At 41.6% G+C, this 22293-nt stretch overlaps 2 protein-coding genes across 2 annotated transcripts; one reads left to right on the top strand and one right to left on the bottom strand.

Annotated features, from left to right (window-relative positions):
* The first annotated feature begins 3225 nt into the window (after nt 1–3225).
* phc3 (polyhomeotic homolog 3 (Drosophila)) lies at nt 3226–12922 on the top strand. Its single transcript, XM_069685105.1, has 14 exons — nt 3226–3423; nt 4583–4738; nt 4828–4899; nt 4990–5136; nt 5266–5355; nt 5550–5772; nt 6015–6631; nt 6720–6843; nt 6928–7205; nt 7747–7914; nt 8140–8243; nt 9895–10024; nt 10386–10704; nt 11690–12922. The coding sequence occupies exons 1-14, from the start codon at nt 3244–3246 to the stop codon at nt 11842–11844; spliced, it is 2763 nt and encodes a 920-aa protein (XP_069541206.1). The 5' UTR covers nt 3226–3243; the 3' UTR covers nt 11845–12922.
* Nucleotides 12923–14196: 1274 nt separating this feature from the next.
* On the bottom strand, nt 14197–21403 carry dapk3 (death-associated protein kinase 3). Its single transcript, XM_069684493.1, has 9 exons — nt 21367–21403; nt 20461–20570; nt 18460–18820; nt 17089–17218; nt 16896–16944; nt 16774–16800; nt 16532–16684; nt 16379–16424; nt 14197–16262 (listed from the first exon to the last, which is right to left on the bottom strand). Exons 2-9 carry the CDS (start codon nt 20520–20522, stop codon nt 15726–15728), a joined length of 1365 nt encoding a protein of 454 aa, XP_069540594.1. The 5' UTR covers nt 20523–20570; nt 21367–21403; the 3' UTR covers nt 14197–15725.
* Nucleotides 21404–22293: the final 890 nt, after the last annotated feature.

Here is a 22293-nt window from a genome sequence, read left to right on the forward strand (position 1 = left end):
GCCTAACGACGGACGATTCCATTGTAGGAATGTTTGGGGTGACGAATACAGACACGCATACATCTAAACTGACTTTAAAATCAATATTACATCAAATCATTACAAAAGCAGTGATTAATGTACAATCTTAACTTTACAAGTTTCAACAAACTAATATAATTTGGAAAACATCTACGAACAGTTAAATATATAATTTCCTAGCATTCCGACTGTACCAACTGAAGCCATTGTGTGGGTAAGTGCTGCCTTCATGTTTAAACATCTGAGCTCGGACACCCTACACACCCTCAAGACATGTCACGCATTCAAGCGCTTTGATTCGGAAATAACGTCAAAACTGACCTGTGGCAAAGGCATTTCTTTCTTTTCTTCTCTTTTTATTTCAACTATTTTTAGAAATAGTAAGTAAATGTGTGCTGCCACGCTAGAATGAGGGAAAAATGTGTAAGGGGCATGTTGATGATAAATAAGAACATGCCATATTAATTGTCAAAATATACTACAAAAACAGCATTCAAAATTGGTTTTACATAGATAATGCCATTTTTGTAATGCAATGCAACATCATGTTTTAATAACAAATATGCAGCAACATAAAAAATAGTGTTTATATAAATCGCAGCTGCCATAACTTGCTACCTCTCCCTTTTTCCACTAAACATACCTCTTTAATTTTGCTGGTATGTTCAAACTTTGGATTGCATATAATTTACGGACTATGATTAAAACATTTTGCAGGGGTATTCACACGGGTTTATGTAGAATTTAAATATGTCCGACAGAACTTGAATATCACGTTACAGGAGCATCCTTCACGATCAAGAACGGGCTGTTATTCCTCTCTCTGAATAAAACTTCTTACAGGTCGAGATGACCAGTACCAGGGTAACGTAATATTATTTCAAAAAGCCTATTTGTTATCAGAAGTACAATCATAAAACTTTTCATCATTTTCGGTGTTCCTAAGAGCCAGAGAGCAATCAGAAAAGAGCTGGTATGGGAACTAATAAAAACTTTCTTTCTTTCTTTTTTTGTCAGTCTATCCTTATGATGCATTCATTTGCATCAGGTTTTAAGAACATATTCCATAGTCTGAAATTGGACTAATTAGTTAGAGATTCAGTTCAAAGTCAGCAGATACCTCCCACTGCTCACATTGCACTCTATTTTTTTAATCGCAACTCAATCTTCCACCAAATAAGCCTATTTAAAATCATAAACCGTTATTAGACTAGTTAGGCGATGTCCTTGTTCCTGAAATAGGCTATATCATCTTTATTTAACATATAAATTCGTAATTACAGATGCTCCAACTTCCCCTTTGACTGATATTGTCTTTTTACGTCTTATTACGTGAAATGATGTCTCCAGAGAACAGTCAAATGTCAAACTAAGAATTTGATGTCTTATATTGATAAATTTAACTAATAGGAGTTTTCTGAGAAAATAAACCCACAGGAAGTGTGACCAAATGTTTGTGATATCAGTCCAAATATATATATATGTATATTTTTTGCATTTTAATTCGTCTTTTTCTGCCTCCCTCAAGCTTAAAATGTCGCCCTTTTGTTGAGCGAATCTTTAAAGCTTTTCATCAGACATCAGACAGAAGTCATTCAAAGCTGATAAAAACATATGTCAACGCATCAAACATCTCCGGGACTGTCCCTCCGTGCAGCAGGCAGCGCAGCGGGCTGCCCGGGCTGTGGAGGGTCCTCCCGCACTGCGAGCGGTGCTGTGTCAGGGTTTCTTTTATATTCCCTGCTATACACCGTCTGATGTTTATTTTTTTTATCTCCATTTTAGACGGTACTGACGCATCCGTTGGCTTCATGACTGGGACAATGTGCCGAGGTTTGGTCAGCTCCTAATGGCCCACGTCTTTCAATACCAGGCAGGTAACGCCGACAAGAGGTGAATGATTGTGCATGCATATGAAGCTCCGTCTGCGCGAGGAGAGGCAGACACATAGGGAATGACACCCTGATCTGTTGAATGTGTAATCCGAGGTGTTGTCAATTTCAGACTACAGATATAAGATAATTTGTGATCGTTAAGGGTTTGTCGAGAATCTCCTGCCTGCGTTGAATCGGACAGAAGCAGCTCTGCAGCAAAAACAATCAATATTCAAGCTGCCATACAATGAAGACTATAGTGTTCAGCCTCACTTAATATGGCAAATAATATTTAATTTTCTAAAGCTGGCTCTCTGACATTGACATCCTTGACTTAATATCCTAAAAATATGCCTCCTATTTATCAGCAATTGAAAGTGAAATCAAAAGCCTTCAACTGAAGCCTCTTTGTCTGGTGTTTGTCTCCTGACAGATGTTGAAAACAAATCATCACTGTGAATTATTTACCTTTTATTAACCATTCATTAGCTTTTCATAAGGCCTATAACGTTTTCAAATGTTGAAAATAATTAATCTCATGTTATGATGATATCGTTGTATTTAAAGCCATGATTTGATGTTATTCGTATTAAAATGTGCAGCTTGAAACAAACGTTTAAGATGCTCTGAAACCAACAAAGAAAATGTACTTTAATTAATTAATTAAATTTAAAAGTTCCCCCCACCCCCCAAAAAAAATTGAAAAAAGAGAGAGAGAGAGAGAATAATAACTTAAATAATTTATGAGAAAATACGTGTAGACCTACTTATGACAGATTATTATGAACCAGAAGTATTGTGGTAATTATATGGATAAACTCCTAAATTTAGTATTTATGTGACTTCACATGATTTTACAAATAACATGCCTTGTGGGTGAATTTCTGTGAGGACAGTAAGACATAAAAAAAACTAGGCTAAAATACCTTTAAGCATTTTTCGTCCCAAATACTGTGTCCAATTTGGTCGCAATATTCTTTAGTAATAGATAGGCTATTTAAATAAACCAAGATAACACAGATAGCTTTTAAATATGGAAGAATACATTTTTCTTCTCATAGATTTGCATGTCGAAAATAAACACTTGCTCAATCCTGTTTCAAAGTAGCTTTATGTCACCTTTTTGCTGTATATAAGCCTAAAATACTTAACATTTAAATACTAAAGGTATCTGCCATTTCTCTTCTAAACAAAACCTGCAAAGAGACAATTCAGGGCTAACCCTAAAGAACAAAAGCAGTACAGCTCCATCATCTTAATTAGCTCCAACTGATTTAACTTCCTCCTGTCACTAAGGTCTATGTCACTCCACAGTTTTCCCATCGCTGACTCTGTGTACGACTTGGAGATGGATAGACAGAGCCCAGGAGAGAAGCAGCCAGACGCTAACCGGACTGTGGCCACCACCACCCCCACCACATCAGCTGCTGTAACCATGGCAACAGTCAGCTCCTCCAGCAGCACCACGTGCACCCAGGCGCCCTCTACCTCCCTCAGCATCATCTCACCAGACAGACAGGCAGTCCAGGTAATAGACAGTAACATGGACCTCTGTAGTAAATGTTACATTAGACAGGAAGGAGTTCCAGGTAATAGACAGCAGAGTAGACCCCTGCAGGATTTTTAACTTAACTAAAGGCCATTCAAAAGAAATAGACAGTATTGGGGACAGCTGCATGCATTGTTTCTTTTGAGAGGAGTTCAGGTGATAGACAGTTCCTGGGGGCTCCGCATGCACTGTTCCATTTGAGGTAAGAAACAGTCCCTGCGACCTCTGCATACATGGTTGATTTGAAAGAAGGTAGTCCAGGTAATGGACAGTACCTTCGACCTTTGTTTATGTTGTTTGATATATGAGGATTGGATGTATTAGAAAGTATTTAGGACCTCTGCTGGCTTTGTTTGACTTGATCAGGATGCAATCCAGGTAATAGACAGCTAGTAGGACATCTGCACGCATTGTTTGATCTGAGAATTGACCAGGTAATAGAGATTGCCTGTGATCTCTGCATACATGGTTTACTTTGCAAGTGGATAGTCGAGGTAATAAGCCTTTGCAGGCATTGTTTGACTTTACTGACAGGAAATCCAGGCAGACAGACATTTTTTAGGGCCTCAGCATGCAATGTTTTATTTAAGAGGATTCCAGATAATAGACAGTACCTGGAACCTCTGCAGGCATTGTTTGACTTAGTTTAGAGGAAATCCAGGCATTAGACCGGGACCTCTGCCTGGTAACGAAACATACAGTTTCATTTGACAGGAAGGTAACTCATGTAATAGACAGTTTATATAACCTCTGCATACATTGTTTGATTAGAGAGGAGTCCAGGTAATGGACAGCCCCTGGGACCCCTGCAGGCATTGTTTGACTTGAATGGCAAGGCCTGAAAGTAACAGACGGTACCTGGGACCTCTCTCTACATTGTTCAGTTTGACAGAAAGGCAGATGGCAGGTGGAAATACGAAGTTCCTGGGACCTGCAATATTGTTAAATTTGAGAGGAGTCAAGGTCCTTGACAGCACCTGGGACCTGTGCAGGCATTGTTTAACTTGACAGGCAGGCAGGTGATGGATGATTTCCTGTAACTCTTGAAGCTAATACATGTATGCATGCAGGGACTTTGCTAAAGAATATAGTAGTAGCACAAATTAATTCGCCTGATTTACACATTACTAAACAATAGGTGATCCAGCACGCCATCCACAGACCTCAGAGCATGGCGGCCCAGTACCTGCATCAGATGTACGCAGCCCAGCAGCAACATCTCATGCTGCAGACAGCAGCCCTGCAGCAGCACCAGCACACCCCCCACCTGCAGAGCCTGGCCACCATGCAGCAGGTCAGAGTGATGGTGTTTTGTGCAACCTTGAAGATAAAGATTTCAACATGAGCTATGCGGTGTGACATGTTTATTTCAATACTTTGCAGGCCTCAGTGTGTCAGAGGCAGTCACCTTCGTCATCCAGCAGCAGTTTGGCTCATCAGCCTGCAGGTTCATCAGTAAGTGTCATGTTACAGATGTAATTCATCTGCTCTGAGCACCGAGATTAACCTCAGTATCTTTCTTCATCATGCTGCTTCTGAATCCAGATCACTTTACCAGCATCTCCAGTGACGGCCCAGCTGATTGCCCGGACGCAAACGTCCAACTCTGGCAGTGTGTCCCAGCAGGCCATGCTCCTGGGAAACAGACCATCCAACTGTAGCCAAGCTCAGATGTACCTCCGCACTCAGATGGTAAAAACCTTAATATGACTCATTTGCCAAATTCCTATTCCTACTGAATGTTTCTTCTGATGTTTTATATCTTTATTTTTATCTGTTTAACCTCCTGTCTCTCCTCCCTTTTTGCTCTTCTTCGCTCAGCTCATTCTAACCCCTGCAGCCCCGGTGGCTGCAGTTCAATCAGACCTCCCCACTGTCACCTCCTGCTCCTCAATACCTACCTCCTCTCAGGTATAAACTTTGCCAGACACAAAATCAAAATGCGCATGCCAGAATACCACAAGTAATATAGACTTCAGGACCTTGAGCGTGAGCCATATTGCAATTTGAAACGTGTGGTAAATACATAAGATCAGAATCGGCCTTTGGATTTTGATGAATAAGGAACCGCGTAAAAGTTGCTCTTTTTTTCCCTATAAACTCAGGTGCAGAATCTAGCTCTGCGTGCCCACTTGCCTGGCCCTCTGGCTACAGCCCACAGTGTGATTTTAAAGCCATCCACCCAGGCCCCAGCCCTGACCCCAACCGCCTCTTTATCCAAGACATCAATCTGCGCTCTGAAGACCAACCAGCTGACCGACGCCTCGACAGAAACAGGAGCGGCTGATGTCACCCGGCTGTCGTCAGGACCACAGATTATAACCCCAGGTGAGCAAGTCATGAGTCACTGTAATCAAAACCAACTCCCACACTCTGTCTACGCTTGGTGGTAAACAACAGTCACCTGTAAATTAACTGAAATCTACCTCAAGACTCATTTTACTTTTTCAGGTTAAGTTTTTAATTCAACACATGAGTCATTAATTTGAGATTAACCTTGAAAAATAGATCTTTATTTTGCATATTTATTTACCTTTTTTGTTTTTTTCTATGCATTTCTCTCCTTGCAGCTTATTCTTCCATGCAGACCCACGCTCTCGTGAAGCAGCAGCTGTCCTGTCCTCCAGGCCAGCGGGTGGCGCCCAACCAGCTCATCCTCCAGCAGACTACAGGAGGAGCTCCAACCCACCGACAGCTCCAGCCCATCGCCCTCAGAGTCACACCTCAAGACACCAACTCCACCCCTCTTTCTCTTTCCATTAAAAGACTGACCAATCCCAGCACCCAAGCCCCTCCTCTTTCTTCCTCTTCTTCTTCCGTCACCAGCGTGTTTGCATCCTCAACTCAGACCTCACTCCCAGCATCCACCGTCCAGCCTCAGCCTCCTCCTCTGGTGGCCGCTCCACAGCGTCGGACCTCATTCCCACAAGTGCAGGACCAGCCTCCACCTCCTCCTCCACCTCTGGTCCTCCCAAGGCTGCCCCAGAACCCGCCGGCCTCCCTCCAGAGGCTGTCCCTGCACTCGGTGCAGGCTTTAACCGTGCAGTCAAGACAAATGCTGCTGACAGAGCAGGAGCTGCCTGTCGCGGAGGCTCTGGTCCAGATGCCGTATCAGAACCTCCCTCCTCCTCAGACGGTGGCTGTAGATCTGAAAATGCATCCAGTCAGACGCAATGAAACTCTATCGGTGAGTCGCTCTGGTTGAGCTTTGTAAGCTTTGCCAGTTCTCAGTATTTGTTATTTTGATCAAGGGTTTGTTGTGGTTTGAATTTCAGTCAGGGCAAACGTGCAAAGTGAACGGGTTGAGCTCAGCGGGGAGGACGGATGAATCTTCTCCATGTTCACAGAGAGACAGGATAGCTACATCCCTCACTGTGTCTCCTGAGCAAAATGGTGCAGGTAAAATATATATATATATAAAAGCCACTAAAGTCCACAAAGCATCCCTCAGCTCCCTTATCCTTCCATCCTCTCATTGTTCAGCAGGGATGGATTCGTCCTCCATCATATCCAGCCGCTCAGTGATCAGGTCACCAACTGTGGAAGAGCTGTCCCAACTCACCACCAACAGCAGCAGTAACCTTCCTCCTCCATCTCCTCCTCTACCTCCTCCCGTCCTGCCAGCAGCAGTTAGAGGCCCAAGCCAGCCCCCCTCCTCCCCAGCAAGCCCCGCAGTGAGCCCCGACAGGATCCTTACAGCCCACATCCTCACACACTTGGTGGAGGGCTTCGTCATCAGAGAGGGTCTGGAGCCTTTCCCGGTATGTTGACTGTAGGTTTAGTATAAGCACTCTCGCAGTTCACTAGTGGGATATATATCTTAATATTCATAAATATTGCACATTATACATATCAGTATATCATAAGCGCTGTTATCTCACAGTCCAAAGACATGCATGTTAGGTTAACTGGTGACTCTAAATTGCCCGTAGGTGTGAGAGTGAAAGGTTGTCTGTCTCTGTGTGTCAGCCGTGTGATTGACTGGCAACCTGTCCAGGGTGTACCCCGCGTCTCGCCCAGCTGGGATAGGCTCCACCCTCCCGCGACCCTGTACAGGAGAAGCGGTATAGATGATGAATGGATAAATTAAACAATAAAGAACAAATTCTTAGAAACTACAAAATATATGTTGACTTTTGAAAATCCTCAGTTACAGGAGGATATTGTGCTTTTTTGGGGGGACTATTTTCAGCAGTGGATTAATGCATTTGGGCACTAGTGAGAATGTACAGCAGTATGTTGAGAGCAAAAAGAAAGAAAACAGTCCAGAATTTGACTTTTCTAAATAGCATGTTATTCCAGGTGGTCCCCACTTCGCTGTCAGCAGACCAGCAGGCTTCACTTCCTGATTCCCAGGAGAGACAAACCAACGGGGACGCAGCAGCAGAGGACAGTCCGCTGGATGCTGACCTGTCGGACTCAACAGACTCTGAGATGGAAAACGATGACCCAGCAGCAGATGGTGAGGCTGTGCGTGGGCGTATATATGCCGTATATAGTATATCCAGATGGAATTAATTTAAAGAAAAAAAAAACACGTTTTCAATGACCTCTAATGCCCTGTTTGAAAGCATCCGCATTTGTAATGTTTTTTCCAGTTATTTGTTCAGTTCTTCTTTGAAAGTGTCACCTGCGTCCGTGTGTGTATACAAGTGTGTGACTAACAGCTGGTCCTGTGTAGTTGCAGAGCGGGAGCAGAGTGTGTCAGGTGTGCTGCAGTGTGAGTTCTGTGGCAGCAGAGGTTACGCTCACACCTTCCTGCGCTCCAAACGCTTCTGCTCCATGACGTGTGTCAGAAGGTAAATAAAACACTCACACATCAAGATACTATTACCACTAACAACAGTACAAGTAAACAGCACATGTAACATAAAGCATCAGTCATTATCTAAACATGCACAACTGAATTATATGTTTTTTTCACGATTTTTTTCAAGTTATCTTATTGACACCCTTCTCTATTTGCAAGCAACCCGTCTAACTGAAGTGTTATAGTGTTAATTTGATGTTAAACGACTGACAGTGTTTTATATATAGTTTTTTTTTCTCCAACAATTTCCATGAAAAGACAACTTGTCACAGCCAAATTTCTGTTGCACTGAGTTGCATTATTATTGCCAAACTAAGGGCTTTTAATACCATGGTCACACACACATAGTAGTCTATTTTTAGTTTTCCCTACATACCTAATCCTGCCACATTGAATCCTCTCCAGAGCACTTAATGTGTATTAATACGCCACTGTCCCTAACAAATTCAGTCTTTACTTTTGTTTTAGTCATTTGCGCTTCAGAACTACAGTTTCCAGCTGTTTGAGGAAATAACTGAACATTTTTTAGACTAAACCATTTAATTATTTATTTATTTTTTTAGATGTATTTTTTTTGGCTTTTTGCCTTTATTCATAGGACAGCTGAAGAGAGACAGGAAATGTGGGGAGCAGAGAGTGGGAGATGACATACACCGAATGGATTGGCAGAGCGGGAGTCGCAACCTGCGATCAGTGCGACGAGGACTGTAGCCTCTATACATGGGGTGCCTGCTCTACCAACCGAGCCAAACCACCGCCCCCATTTAATTATTTTTATAAACTATCCGGGGCGCTGGTTTAGCTCAGTCAGTAGAGCAGGCACCCCATATACAGAGGCTATAGTTACACAGAGGCTTAACTCCCGCTCTCGCGCTTTGCTGCTTGTCATTCCCCTCTCTTTGCCTCCCATATTTCCTGTCTCTCTTCAGCTGTCCTATCTAATAAAAAAGGCAAAATGGCCAAAAATAAAAAATAAAAAAAGGATGTTTGTCCTCAAAAATGTGACCACAGATGCATTATAGCAGGGCTGGATAGTGTGGAGAGATGAACTAACACAGTGCTTATTTTGAGCTTTTCAAGGAATTCAGCGTCAGATAAATAAATAGTAACAACAACCTTAAAGTTTAAAAAAAGACATTGTTTTAAAGAGAAACTCTGGGGCTGGGTTGTGTATTTTTGCTGCCTAGGTTGAAACTTGTGTGTGGAAAATTATGTGGAAACAATGAGTAATACCCCTCGACGCTTAAACATGCCCTTGAGCAAGGCACAACACATTGTTTGGAACCTAATGAATGAAAATGAGGGTTTTGCTGCAGAAGAGCGTAATTTGTTGTATAAATCATGCTTAAAAAATGCAGCACCATGTTTATTTCTTCTAATTATGTTTGTCTCAGTGGTGGTGAAACATGTAATCTGACATCTGGAATCCATTGAGCTGCATTTTTGTTTGAAGAAAAAGTCTCGTACATAAAATCACGGCCAGGAGTCCTTTTGAGGCCGCATAACGAGTCAAATCTCAAAGGGCTTCTGGGCTTCAAGAATGACATCATGGCTGCATCACTACACACATGTGATCATGTGCAGTGGACTGTTTGAACTGTGTGAATGTATTTGAATATTTTGAGTGTGACTGTGTTCAGGTTCAGTGTGAGCTGCACCAAGCGTATCAGCATGCTGAGAGCGGCTCGCTGGGGTCACAGGCCGATGGGCAGGAGAGGACGACCCCCTAGCAGAGTCAACGGAGCCTCCAGAGAACAATTTCTGAGACAGGTCAGTTAACTTTACTGACCTGCTGCACAGAGCAACATGCAGAAGTGCTGCAGGGATCACTGGTCCTCTGAGATGAGCTGCTCTTCGGGGAACAGCTGCAACTGACAGCAGCAAAGCTCTGAAGGGGACCGGTCTGTGAATGAATCAGAATGAATTAGTATCTACAGAGTGGCGTGAGGTAACTCGGCTACCGCCACGATAAGTCAAGGATAGATTACATTTCTAAGTTAACAGCATTAAACACTAAAATATACAAAGATAATGAAATAACATGACAGGGAAAGTAGAGCAGTTTTGCAGTGATTAGTCTCCACCAAAACACAGCAGATGCTGTAATTGTGTTTGTCTTTGTGCTCCACAGACTCGTGTGTCGTTTGCCTCAGAGGAGGCCCAGCATAGCTCTCTGAGAGAGGAGGAGGAGGAGGAGGATGAGGATGAGGAGGAGGAGCAGGACCACGAGCAGGACGAGGAGGAGGAAGATGAGCATCCTGTTCCCATGACGACCAGGCTCCGGAAACAGGCCGAGAGACAGCGAGAGAGGGAGAGAGGCAGAGAGCAGGAGAGAGAGCCGGAGCAGGGGGTGACCGAAATGATCAGCGTTTCTGACGGAGAGGACGACTTCAGCTGTCCGTCTCAGTGGAACGTAGAACAAGTGTTCTCTTTTATCAACTCACTGCCAGGTAATGCTGTGGCTTTGATACACTTTGTGACACTGAAAACGGCAGATGCATACTGTGTGTTGTGCAGGTAAAAGGTTGATAAAACGAGCATCATGGTGGCTTGGGGCTTCAAACCTAACTTGAGCTCTCTCTCTTCACATTTTCTTTTATCTCTCAACTATTGTCAGTCAATCAAAGGCAGAAAAAAAGAAGCTTGAAGTACTTAAATGTGCCTGTTAAGTTATTAGATTCTCTGTAAAGTGTGACTACATGTGGGAAAAGTACTTCTGTAGCAGAGAGAAAGAAAACGTTAAAGTAGGTGAGTGTCAGGCAGCAGGTGAAGGACCCAAAATACAGACAGTCGAGGACAACAGGTATGTCTGGATGATTTAATGATTCAGTAAAGATACAGAGACAAAGACATTCACAGGATGGCAACACTAAAACTAACTGTCTGACAGGAAACGGACTGAAAACTCCCTTTCATCTAAACAGCAGCTAAAGAGCTGCTAGTGCAGTTGCTGCTAGTCAGAACGCTGGTGTGGTGCTCTATTTGTTGCCAATTTACCTTTTTCAACTTATTATAAACAAGAAACAAAAAATACATTTTAAAAACAATACATTATTTGGAAAGTAGCGCACTTTTCTCTCTGTTAAGTCGAGGTAGCGCTCAGTGTTAGAGCACATTAAGCAGCTCCTCCTTCATACAAACTGCAAACACTGCATTGGTGCTACCTTCAAGGACATCACACAAATGAATCATGTCCTGTGCATCAAATTAATGCTGCCAGATGTTCAAACTGCAGAGGTAGCTTTAATTAAATTACCCTATAAGAGCCGGAGCAGGCCCCCTATTTGTCATAGTAAGAGTGTAATATGTTGTTAAATCCACCAGGTTTTTTTTTATTGGAGAATAAATGTTCTTGCAAAGGTATCGTAATAGTCTGCAAATGCAAGCATACAAAATATATGAAACTTAACAGGGGACATCTTTTCTTTTCTCCAGGGGGTCATGATGCAGCTGCAGAGTTTCGCTCCCAGGAAATCGATGGACAGGCTCTGCTGCTGCTCACAGAGGAACATCTGGTCAGCACCATGAACCTTAAACTGGGACCTGCACTGAAAATCTGTGCTCACATTAATTCTCTGAAGGATGCGTAGACAAACAACATTTCTGCTCTCCGGGAATGGATTTATTTCTTGATCTGGAAAAGGATAAAGACAAACAGGAAAGACAGTGTTTTTTTTCTCTGCAGAGATACCGTCGATGTTCAAGTTGTTCTTGGACTTACAGAACAGATCTTTTTGAATTGGAATCATCAATGCACAAACTGCAGTTTTCTCCTCAGACTCTGCCAAAGGTTTCACTCCTGACGCCTCCAGTGATGAGTCCACACACTGCCACAGCTGATTTAACACACAGATACCTTCTATCGCCCTCATCATCACATCGTAGTAATTGTAGCAGTCTGGCTCCAGTCATCCATTTGTTTCCAAATGGTTTAAAAGTTATTTGTATTAATGGTACAGAAGCCCCGAGAGGCAAGTGAGAAAAAAGATTCTGGTGATCCTTTTTTAAACATTTGAAAACAGAAACAAGAGTTCTCCTGGACCGCCTTTTTCATACTGGCCTTACCCTATATAGATGTTTCAGTCAACTCATGTTTGTGATTTTTTTAATGAAGCAGCAGAACGTAGCTTGTGTATGGCAAAATGTGAGGAGTGATGAGATAGTATCTTAAACCGCCTAGATGGAGACTGCAGGTGGATGCTGGGGCTGAAAGTAAGAGCGTAGCACAGGTGCAGGGCAGCGGCGGCAATGACAGAGCAGAGGGAGAGACCGGAAATCTTGAAGCTTAAATAGACCGCCAAATTTGGAGGAAGTGTTTGTCAGGTGACTGTGGACAGTGACGCATATCAAGAGTGAAATCAGTGCAGCTCGAGTTGCCTGCCTGAACTAGCTCGCATTTGTCGCTCCATTTTTTTCTATCGGTTCATAAGACATAAACACAGGTGAGAAAACACAGAGAAAAGAGCAGAATGAGGAAGTGGATCACCAACTGTTTTTTCCTCACTTGCCTGTCGGGGCTTCCGTACATTTGTAATCAAAGTAAACTCTACATTTACATTATTGCACAGCTGAAGGACGCTTTACAGTCTAAAAGTTTACAAAACAGATGATTCTACCTTACAGATGATTTTATACACTTCTCATCAGCAAACACACAGTTGTAATGACTCATGGAAAAAATTATGTTATTTATGAATTATTTATTATTTCCATAATTAATATACAAATAAAACATAAAATACTCTTTACTGTGTTGTGGATTATGTATAAAATTGGCTTAAATTCCCCACCGAGCCTCTCTGAGTCAGTTGTTTTCAGGATTCACTTTTGCATTTGGACAGAAGCCATACTGTATCTGACAACTGTCACTATTCACTTCCCTTTAGTAAGCACTGCTTTATAAAAAACAAATCCTAGAGTTAGCAGAACAAAAATATGTCAACTCTTGAAAACTTGAAAACCTGCCTTTAAAAATTATCTTACATCCTCTAAGTCACAGACTAATAAATTACAATTGTCCGTAGGATACACTTCTTCTTCTCGTCTGCAGGAAGTCTGTGTCACAATCTAGCTGTAAAAATTTAACTTAATTATATAATACAACAGTTAGTTCTTACCAAGCAATCTGATTGGATAAGAGGCATTTCATGAGTGCTGATATCGAGAACATCACTGGGACTTTTCGCTCTGTGAATCACTCCGCCTCTCCGTCTGAATACTGTTAATGTGGTTCCTCTGAATCACACAGCAGACTCTTATTCCACTGGTTTATGATAAATTAAAATAGATAAATGTTCAGTCCGGTTTCAGTTAAGTTGTGGAACTAGTTGAGTTGGTGAAGCAAAAAAGAATACATTGTTGATTATTACTTTTTACTGCCATTTACCGCTTGTATAACTGTTGTGTAAAAGCAATATCTTAAATATATACGTAAGTATAAGTACATATACTTAAATATTTTGCTTTGATGTTCTTTTGATGAGAACTTGGCGACAGGTAAGAGGTCACTCTTTTTGGATAGATATGAAATTACTAGCCTGACATCATGTTAAAGTAAAATGCAGGTGCAATCATGGCAATATACAGAACAAAAAGCTTGAGGTATTTTTACATCATAGATCAGATATATACATTTTAAACATAACTATAAATATGTATGGTTATGTGAAAGCATGTACACATGTTCTGCAGTTATAGAGCTTATAATGCATGGAGTTTTATTCTGAAAAACCAAACTTCCTTCCTTCCTTGGTCCACCACTAGAGGGACTCTATGTGGGGACTCTATTGTAATGATATGTTCTCCATCCTTACTGCTGCTACACTGAGAGTCTCTATATTACCAACCTAAATAATGTTATAATTACAAAGAGTAAAGGTAGAATGAAGTTCCAGTAATATAGGAACTCATTCACACAATAACAACACATGCATACAGCTTGGTAACATGTATAACTTTATTTGAAACTAGTCCAGACAGTTTTTCATTTTTACAGCTCTTTGTTTCACCTCAGAGACAGATTAAAATATATTTTTGCAACATTGCTACAATCATTTAAGTGCAATTGAGTACATCTCTCTAATGAAAAATACTACAGAATATATCATACACTTTCTATGCTATACGTGGGGAATGTGCTGCGTGGATGTGAAACGCATCGATGGAATGTTTTTTACGTGTGCAGGGACGGTCGGGATGAAAACACTAACACAGTTACAGTTTATAGAGAAGGTTTCCATGCACACTATTTGGTTTACAAGGCTACTGTGCAAAAGTCGTTGCGTTTAAGACATTGAGCAATATCAATGTGATAGAAATGTCATTAACTCGATGGCAGATGAGTGCTCGCAGAGGCAATAAGGTTGATCAGTTTACAGGCACTGCAAAGATGAGTTTATACATTCATACAGGCTAATCTGCTTTATCTGACCGGTCTGGTAACTTACCCTAAAAATTCAGCTGAGCTTTCCTGGTAACAACCGTTAAGTTTGGTATCAATTATAGATGAAATAGAGGCCGGTCACTACAATTCTGATACATTTATAAATCCTAGCTAAATGCTAAGCCAGCACAACCTTAAGATGTTTAGTCAAGAGGATAGTGATTCATTTGTTTAAGCGCTTTTCCCCAACATAAGTCACAAAGAGCTTCACAAAGGGAGCATACAACATAGAAAGAAGAAAAAAAGAGGGGACAGCAGGTGAGCTACAAACACAACATTCTGAATATAAGTGGAAGAAAAGTCTCCGAAAATGACTGGATGGTGAATAAATATTTACAGGGAAAGAATTACTCTGACATAGAACAATAATCACTCAACATAACTATTAAACTAACTAATAATGAGTCTCAGAAGTCACCCTGTAATTTCAACCAAACTTTGTGGTTATTTCCAAGTGAATAACAATAAATCACAGACCTGTCAATTAAAGCATTACCCTTAATCTTTCTTCTTTCTATGCTGAAGGTTTATTGCATCCTTAATAGTCACCTCTGTTCTGACATATGAGGATCTTAATGTCAGCTGCAGATTAATCTAAACAATTACCCCTGAGGCAAGAGAAAATGAACAGCCATGTTCGGCTTTAACAGCAAATTCAGATGTAATGAACAAATTCAGATCTGAATGTGAATGCAACAACTGAAAAAAGCCCATATAGTTTACAAAAATCTACGATGCATGAGAGGGAAATAACAGGAAGTAAAAGTCTAAAATATAAATAAATGTATAAAACAGGAATGAGCCTCTCATGAAGGAATGGGTTCTTTATGTTGCCTGTCTGCTTCTCGCTGGTTCTCGCATGTGTTACATAAAAAGTGTGGAGCGTTTCTCCTGATGGGCAGCAGCGGCAGCAGCAGCAGAGCTTATGATGACGACTGACCCACTCAAACTCCACCGTGCAGAGACACGAGCAGAGAAGACGGGCAGGAGGATACTTGAGAATCAAAGTGTCATTGTTGAACGTCCGTCTCAGGGCATGCTCCCCGAGCCGAGGCCGTCCTTCTCTACACATATGGACTTGACCAGCTCCTCCACCCAGCGCACCTCAGAGGCCACCTGCTCAGCCAGGACCTCGTAGCGGTTTTCCAGACGCCCAAATTTGCGTTTGAGGATGTTGGCGGACTGCATGGTGAGCCGGGTCTCCTCCTGGCTCTTCTTACGCTGGGTTTGAGTGCGCTGCAGCTCCTGGCGGATGTGGCTCAGGTCGCTGGAGATGCTCTGGTTCTCCTCCTTGTACCAACCCTCCTTCTCCTCGTAGATGGAGAGCAGCGCCGCCACGTCCTCCCGGCAAGAGCGCTGATTGCGCTCCAGATCCTTCAGGCCCTCCTCCGCTGCGGCGATCTCCTCGAGGACCTGGGAGAAGCGCTCAAAGTTGACGTAGGTGTTGTTTGGAGGCATGCTGGAGTGGGACTTGATGGTGTACTCCTTCAGACGTGTGGTCTTCAGGCGTCGGCGCTCAGTCTTGTGGTCTCTCTCCTCCTGGCGGACATTTCGCCTCTTAATCACCTGGAGAGGCAAAAATTGAAAAGTCTGAAATATGGAGGGATGCATCGACAGCAGCTTAGTCAGAATTTAAACGTAAGACTTCATCACCAGATATAAATGTTGAATAAAACTCTCACCTTAATCCAGGGGTGTTCAAGACTGTCGTCAATCGTCATTCTCTTCCTGCAAAAGAAAACAATCCAACGGTGAGCAAATTACTGATCACATTACTGAGACAAGAGAGATTTCTTGTCTTTACTTTCAGCAACAAAATCTGAAAACGTTCATACTTTGGATCCTTGACCAGCAGACGGCGTATGAAGTCCTTGGCCAGCTCGCTGGTGTTGCTGAAATACTCCTCATCGAAGTCGTAGTTCACAGCTGAGATGTTGGTCAGCGTCTCCTGCTTGGTCTCGCCCAGGAATGGTGACGCGCCGCTCAACCTACAGTAACACAGTTATACTTATAAACACATAAAATGAGGGCTGAAGAGATTTATGTGAAAACAAATTACTTTAAAAACATTACTTACAGTATGTATGTGATCACTCCGATGCTCCTGCAGAGAGGAGAACAATGAAAACGGTCACGCGAGTCAGTAAAGGTCTTCAGAAGCGCACAAAAATACGTAAATAAAACAAGTTGACATCTTACCACATGTCCGCCTCCAGTCCAAGTGGCTCATAGTTGACTATTTCTGGCGCTGTAAAGCACAGAGGAATGAACGCTTTAATTTAAACCAGATGTGGAGATCTGTACACTCACAGCATTTAACTTACTCGCCAGCTCGGGCGCACAGTGGAACATTTTTTACTCTGATGATTCAGGAAGAGAAACACGATCTCACCAACAAACTCTGGTGTTCCAAAGATGTTCTTGAACTCGTTTCCTGCTTTGATCTGATGAGCGATCCCAAAGTCAATCAGCTTGATCCTGGGGTTGGGGACGTTCTTGTCCAGCAGCATGATGTTCTCAGGCTGAAAGAGAAAAAGATAAACGTAAGTGAGAAAATAGGAAAATATCTTATCATATATATAATTTGGTAAATGCTGTTATAGTACATGTGATTACTTAGTACATACTACTAATACACAATATGGTTTGTGGGTACTGTGTGTTTGTTTTGAGTGAAATAGCTTTTGTATAGTTTCTATTTTAATTTTATATCCGTTTATCTTTTTAATTGATCTCTTTATGAACTTTATTTATTTGTCTGTACTTATTCCTGTCCTTGTGGTGGTGTAACACCTGTATTTGGGATCATTAAAGGCTAATCTTACCAAGAGGAAGAACAGGCACATTTTAGGTAAGAAAGAGGGGCATACAATCGGCCACTTCTTTTAAAGGGCCAGTTCACCGATTTTCAACCTCAGTCCTATCATGCTGTTAAGGGGAGCTAATGCCATTATGGTAGAAAAAAATGCTATTTTGTTCTGTGCTGGACGCTATCTGCTTCTCCAATGGGCGCTGGAAAACCTCCACCAGATTACATAAAACATCTGGCAGAGGTCAGGGAGCTTGCTAAACTACACTTCCTCAATCTAGGACGCCCGCCTCCGATGTCATGTCTCGTTCACAATTGTCAGGTTTGAAATGTAGACTGCAGACCGGAGGACCGGATCCACCATTATATTCTCGTCTTATTTCGGATTCTGTACCGCTCTGAGCCGTTGCCTGCAGCGATTAATGTCATTGACTGGAAAACTCCAGCGTCTCTCGCTGGGCCGTTCCTTTTAGAGGGAGGTGCGAAATGCACGCTGGGTGTTGTCGGAATGTAGAATGGGCGAAACCATGAGTTGTTTGTAAAACTTTCCCACCAATTTTAAATATTATTGCTTCTATTGATTACAGAGAACACCAGCTTTGACTGACAGTGGCTTTTTGCAGGGGCGAACTGCTCCTTTTAAGAGGCCTACACTGCAATGTTTTTAAAGGGTGCTATATAAACCATGTCCTTTTTATTTGATATAGCTTTAAATCTTTTGGTTTAAACTTATATTACAATTATTAATGAAATGATATTCAGTCAAAGGTATCTTCCCAGTAGCAGACAAACAGCTCAACCTACAGCCCTGTCTTCTTTCAGATGGAAAAATCTCCCTGAACACAGAAGTGCTAGAAAATATAAACTTCTCCCACCAGGAAAGAACTTCCCACTAAGATGTCAACTACGACTGCTGGCACACAGCGCGAAAAACAAGCCGCTTAAACTACTGACCTTGAGGTCAAAGTGAGCAATGCGTTTGGAGTGGAGATACTGAACGCCGTCCAGGATCTGCTTGAGAAACTGGGTGGCCTCCTCCTCCGTCAGAGATTCCTTCTCAGCAAGGAAGTCGAACAGCTCTCCTCCGGACACCAGCTCCAGGATCAGGATCACGTCCGTCTTGTTTTCAAAGATGTCGTGCAGGGTGATGATGTTGCTGTGCTGGATCTCCCGCAGGATGTTGACCTCGCGCTCGATCTCCTCGCGGCTCACCCCCCGCCGGCTGGATGACAGACGCCGCTTCTTGATGAACTTGGCGGCGTACTCGATACCTGAGCTCTTCTCCTTACACTTACGAACGATGGCAAACTGTCCACTGCAGAAAGGATGGAGGGAGAGAGAAAAGGACATTACAGACCTACTTGCCTTTTTGTCCAGCTTCATATAATAAGAATGATTTTATTCCTATTGCTCAAACAACTTTATTAATCCCACTGGTGGTGATTTGTTGGAAGTAGCTCGTACATGAAAACACTGACAACTTATACTTTGAGTAAAACATTGAATGAGATCTAAAACTAATAAAGATAAATAAATAGACTGACAAACAAACTGGATAACACGATAAAAGGATCAGGCTTGATTAAACCATAAAAGGATCAGTGTTGATAAAAGGATCAGTCTGCAAAGTAGGAGAAAACCAGTGAAGCAAGCAGTCTGGTTGTAGAGGGGATGAACGATTTTGAATAGCTGTTAGTTTTATAAGCAGGTAAAACATAACATCCTGATTGCAAAAAAGAAAACTCCCTTGAACAAACATTTCTAGAGGAAGCCAAAAAACCGTGTAGCTTTCTGGATGATTTGCTGGTTGCAAAAAGAATTTAGACATCTTTGTTTCACTCCTGTGATCTTAAAAGAGATTTTAACAACACGGTTCTGGCTGCTCCTCTCTGTTACTGTTAGGTGAAACCAGCAGATAAAAACAAGCACAGCAGGCTCTCAATAGATGATGGATAAAAACAACAGAGAATTATGATGATGGTACTGACAGAAAGGAAACCATTAACTGCTGGTGGGAATACACAAGCTATTTCAACACATTACTTTTGGGTAATGATAACTTGTGATCACAGCATGACCGTTCTTAAAAATATCTTATTGCTTAAGACAGTGCTTCTAAACTTTATTTAGCTTGTGCCTCCTTGAACCCTGTTTCATTTCAAAGGTTTGAAGAAGCCTGCAGAGATATTTGTCAAATGAAATGAGTCTGTGTCTTCAAACACAAAAAATTAAATTCTGTGCACAAACATGACGAAAGAAAACAAAATTGAATACTTTGCAATAAGTAGTAAAAACTACACTGAACATTTGTATTCATTCTTTCAGGAAAGTCTAAGGAATGGAAGTGCAGCCATAAATTAAATAAAAGGGAGGTTGTTGCAGTGATCTTGTGACCCCTCAGTTTTATCTTGGGGGCCCATTGGGAAATCATGAACTTGTGTCGGAAAACACCTCATTGAGTAATGGGCTGATAAAATAGTTGTTATTAAAATGGTTGTTAGTTTACGAAGAAACAGTGGGATTCACTAGAAAACTGATGTGCAATGTTTGAACAGGATATGTGCAAAAATAAACAAGCTTTACAACTGTAAACAAAAGGACGGGGTTTTAAAGGGAATGAAAAAATAACATCACTGACAATAACAAGAAGACCAAAACACTGGTGAAGACAAAGTATCTGCATAACTTCTCAGCACACACGCACACACACACACACACACACACACACAGACACACAGACACACACACACAGCCCTCTCCTACACTACAGCAGAGGAGGAAAGGCACATTGAGAGGCAGTGACGTCAAACTTTTGCTGCATTACTGCAGAAAACAACAGCACAGGTAAAAAAAAAAAGTGTAATCTATTATCACAGTGTTAGGCTAGTAACAAATGCTTTCAGGTACAACATGTTCTATCAGAGAAGAAAAGTATTTCAATCTGCAGAACATTACCTGCCCAGCTCCTCTCCCATCTCATAATAAAGCTCGACATCCTCTTGCCTGAAGCCAGCCATGGTGTGCTGACTGGAATGATGATGATGGGATTAACACCTTGTGATTCACTGCAGCGAGGAGGAGAAACAGTAAGACATAAACCCAATAAATACTGGCACTGACTGGTGTTAACTAAACAAAATCATGTTACCTAGTCTGTGATATGAGTCTTTATAGTAATTATTAAAATTCTCCACCTCTGAGTACCTGGGTTTCTTTCCTCCTTATTTGGCTCGAGTCAACACAGCTTTAGCGTTAGAGAGAGTTTCTGGCTGATGTCAGACCTCTGCATACCAGTCCTACTTACATCATCTCCTGCTCTGGACCAGCTATCTCACTCAATTAAAGGGTCCGAGTCTACACAAAACTACACTGATTTAAATACACTGTAATGTCATTATATGTCAAGATAAAAACTGTCAAAAACAAAACTACTTCTTTTAAAGCTCTAACTCACTGGTTAGCGTCATAAAAGATGCTGTACAACGACTGTGTACTGTATATGTATGTTACAAGCAGGCAGAAGGACGTTTCCCTACGTGGGGAATGTTTTAATGAAAACAACTTAAAGGTCGAGGTTATTGCCAAAAACACAAATGAAACTCGTGCCACAGATACAAGATATTACAAGCTTCAAGATTTAAAGTAATACAGAGAAGAAATAAAGAGAGTCCCACCGACGGAGAACAGCTAGCTTAGCTGGTTAACATTAACAAGCTAACGTTAACGTTCAATATAAACACCGGCTAGCGCTGTTCGTGACAAATGTTACTATAGTAAGGAAAAAACAAGACTAATAACACTTAAATACAGGCAGAAAATAAACAAATGAAGTGTATAGGTATTACCATATAGTATACTTACAGTACGGTTGGCTACCAGTGCTGCATTCCTCTTCAAAGTAGTAGAGTGAAAATTCCCAGACAGAACAACGTCAAGCTAAACACACGGAGAAACACTGCTTCCGGTCTACCACTTCAAAATAAAAGACTTAACAACGGCGCATTTCTGTTATGGACGGTTCTCGCTAATAGTAAAAACAAATGGCTATCGCATTTGTAGTTTGTTTGAGTTAGGCTATATTTCTGGTGGAAAGTGATATCATGTTGCTTATGGTAGCCTAAATGGTACGGGGCAGGCATTTTTTTTAGTTTTAGGCCTATACATCTTTTTGTTCAGCACTGCTACAGGCTACTTCTGCCATGGTGAATAAGTGCATATGTGTCTACTTCAAGTAACTTGAAACAACACTGTAGGACTTATGTAGGACTTTTATAACCTTCAGTGTTTTAGTTACCATGACAGAAAAAAACACTGTTGTCAAGTAGAACAGTAAAAAAAAATTAACTTAATGTGCCCTTTTAATCTGAAAGCAGACATCGCTTCAGTTCCGGTGATGTGTCGCTTGATGCTAGTAAATATCCGGCAGAAGGGAGAACATATGGAATGACATCATGCCGAGTGAATCAAGCCTCTGCAGTACGTCAATGAATAACAAGATCAAACCTGCAACAGCAAAGAGTTAAGTGGGACTGAGGTCATTCAAATAAAACTGGCTTTCATAGGTGAGGCAGAAATAATTAAGATATAATAATAACAACAAAATAAATATTTACCCATTTTATTCTGTTTGCATTTATGAGTAAGGCTATGGTTGACTTTTATACTGTCTACTGTGTTAAAAGCATACAGGCCAACACTAATTAAAACCCTAACCCATTTTAGTTAAATTCACAATAATATTAGTGTTATGCTTATAGACTTTTTTAGAACATAATCAACAGGAAACAC

Source organism: Semicossyphus pulcher, unplaced genomic scaffold, assembly GCF_022749685.1.
Source record: "Semicossyphus pulcher isolate SPU_LCO1_2020_fin unplaced genomic scaffold, fSemPul1.0.p SCAF_7, whole genome shotgun sequence".
NCBI lineage: Eukaryota > Metazoa > Chordata > Actinopteri > Labriformes > Labridae > Semicossyphus > Semicossyphus pulcher.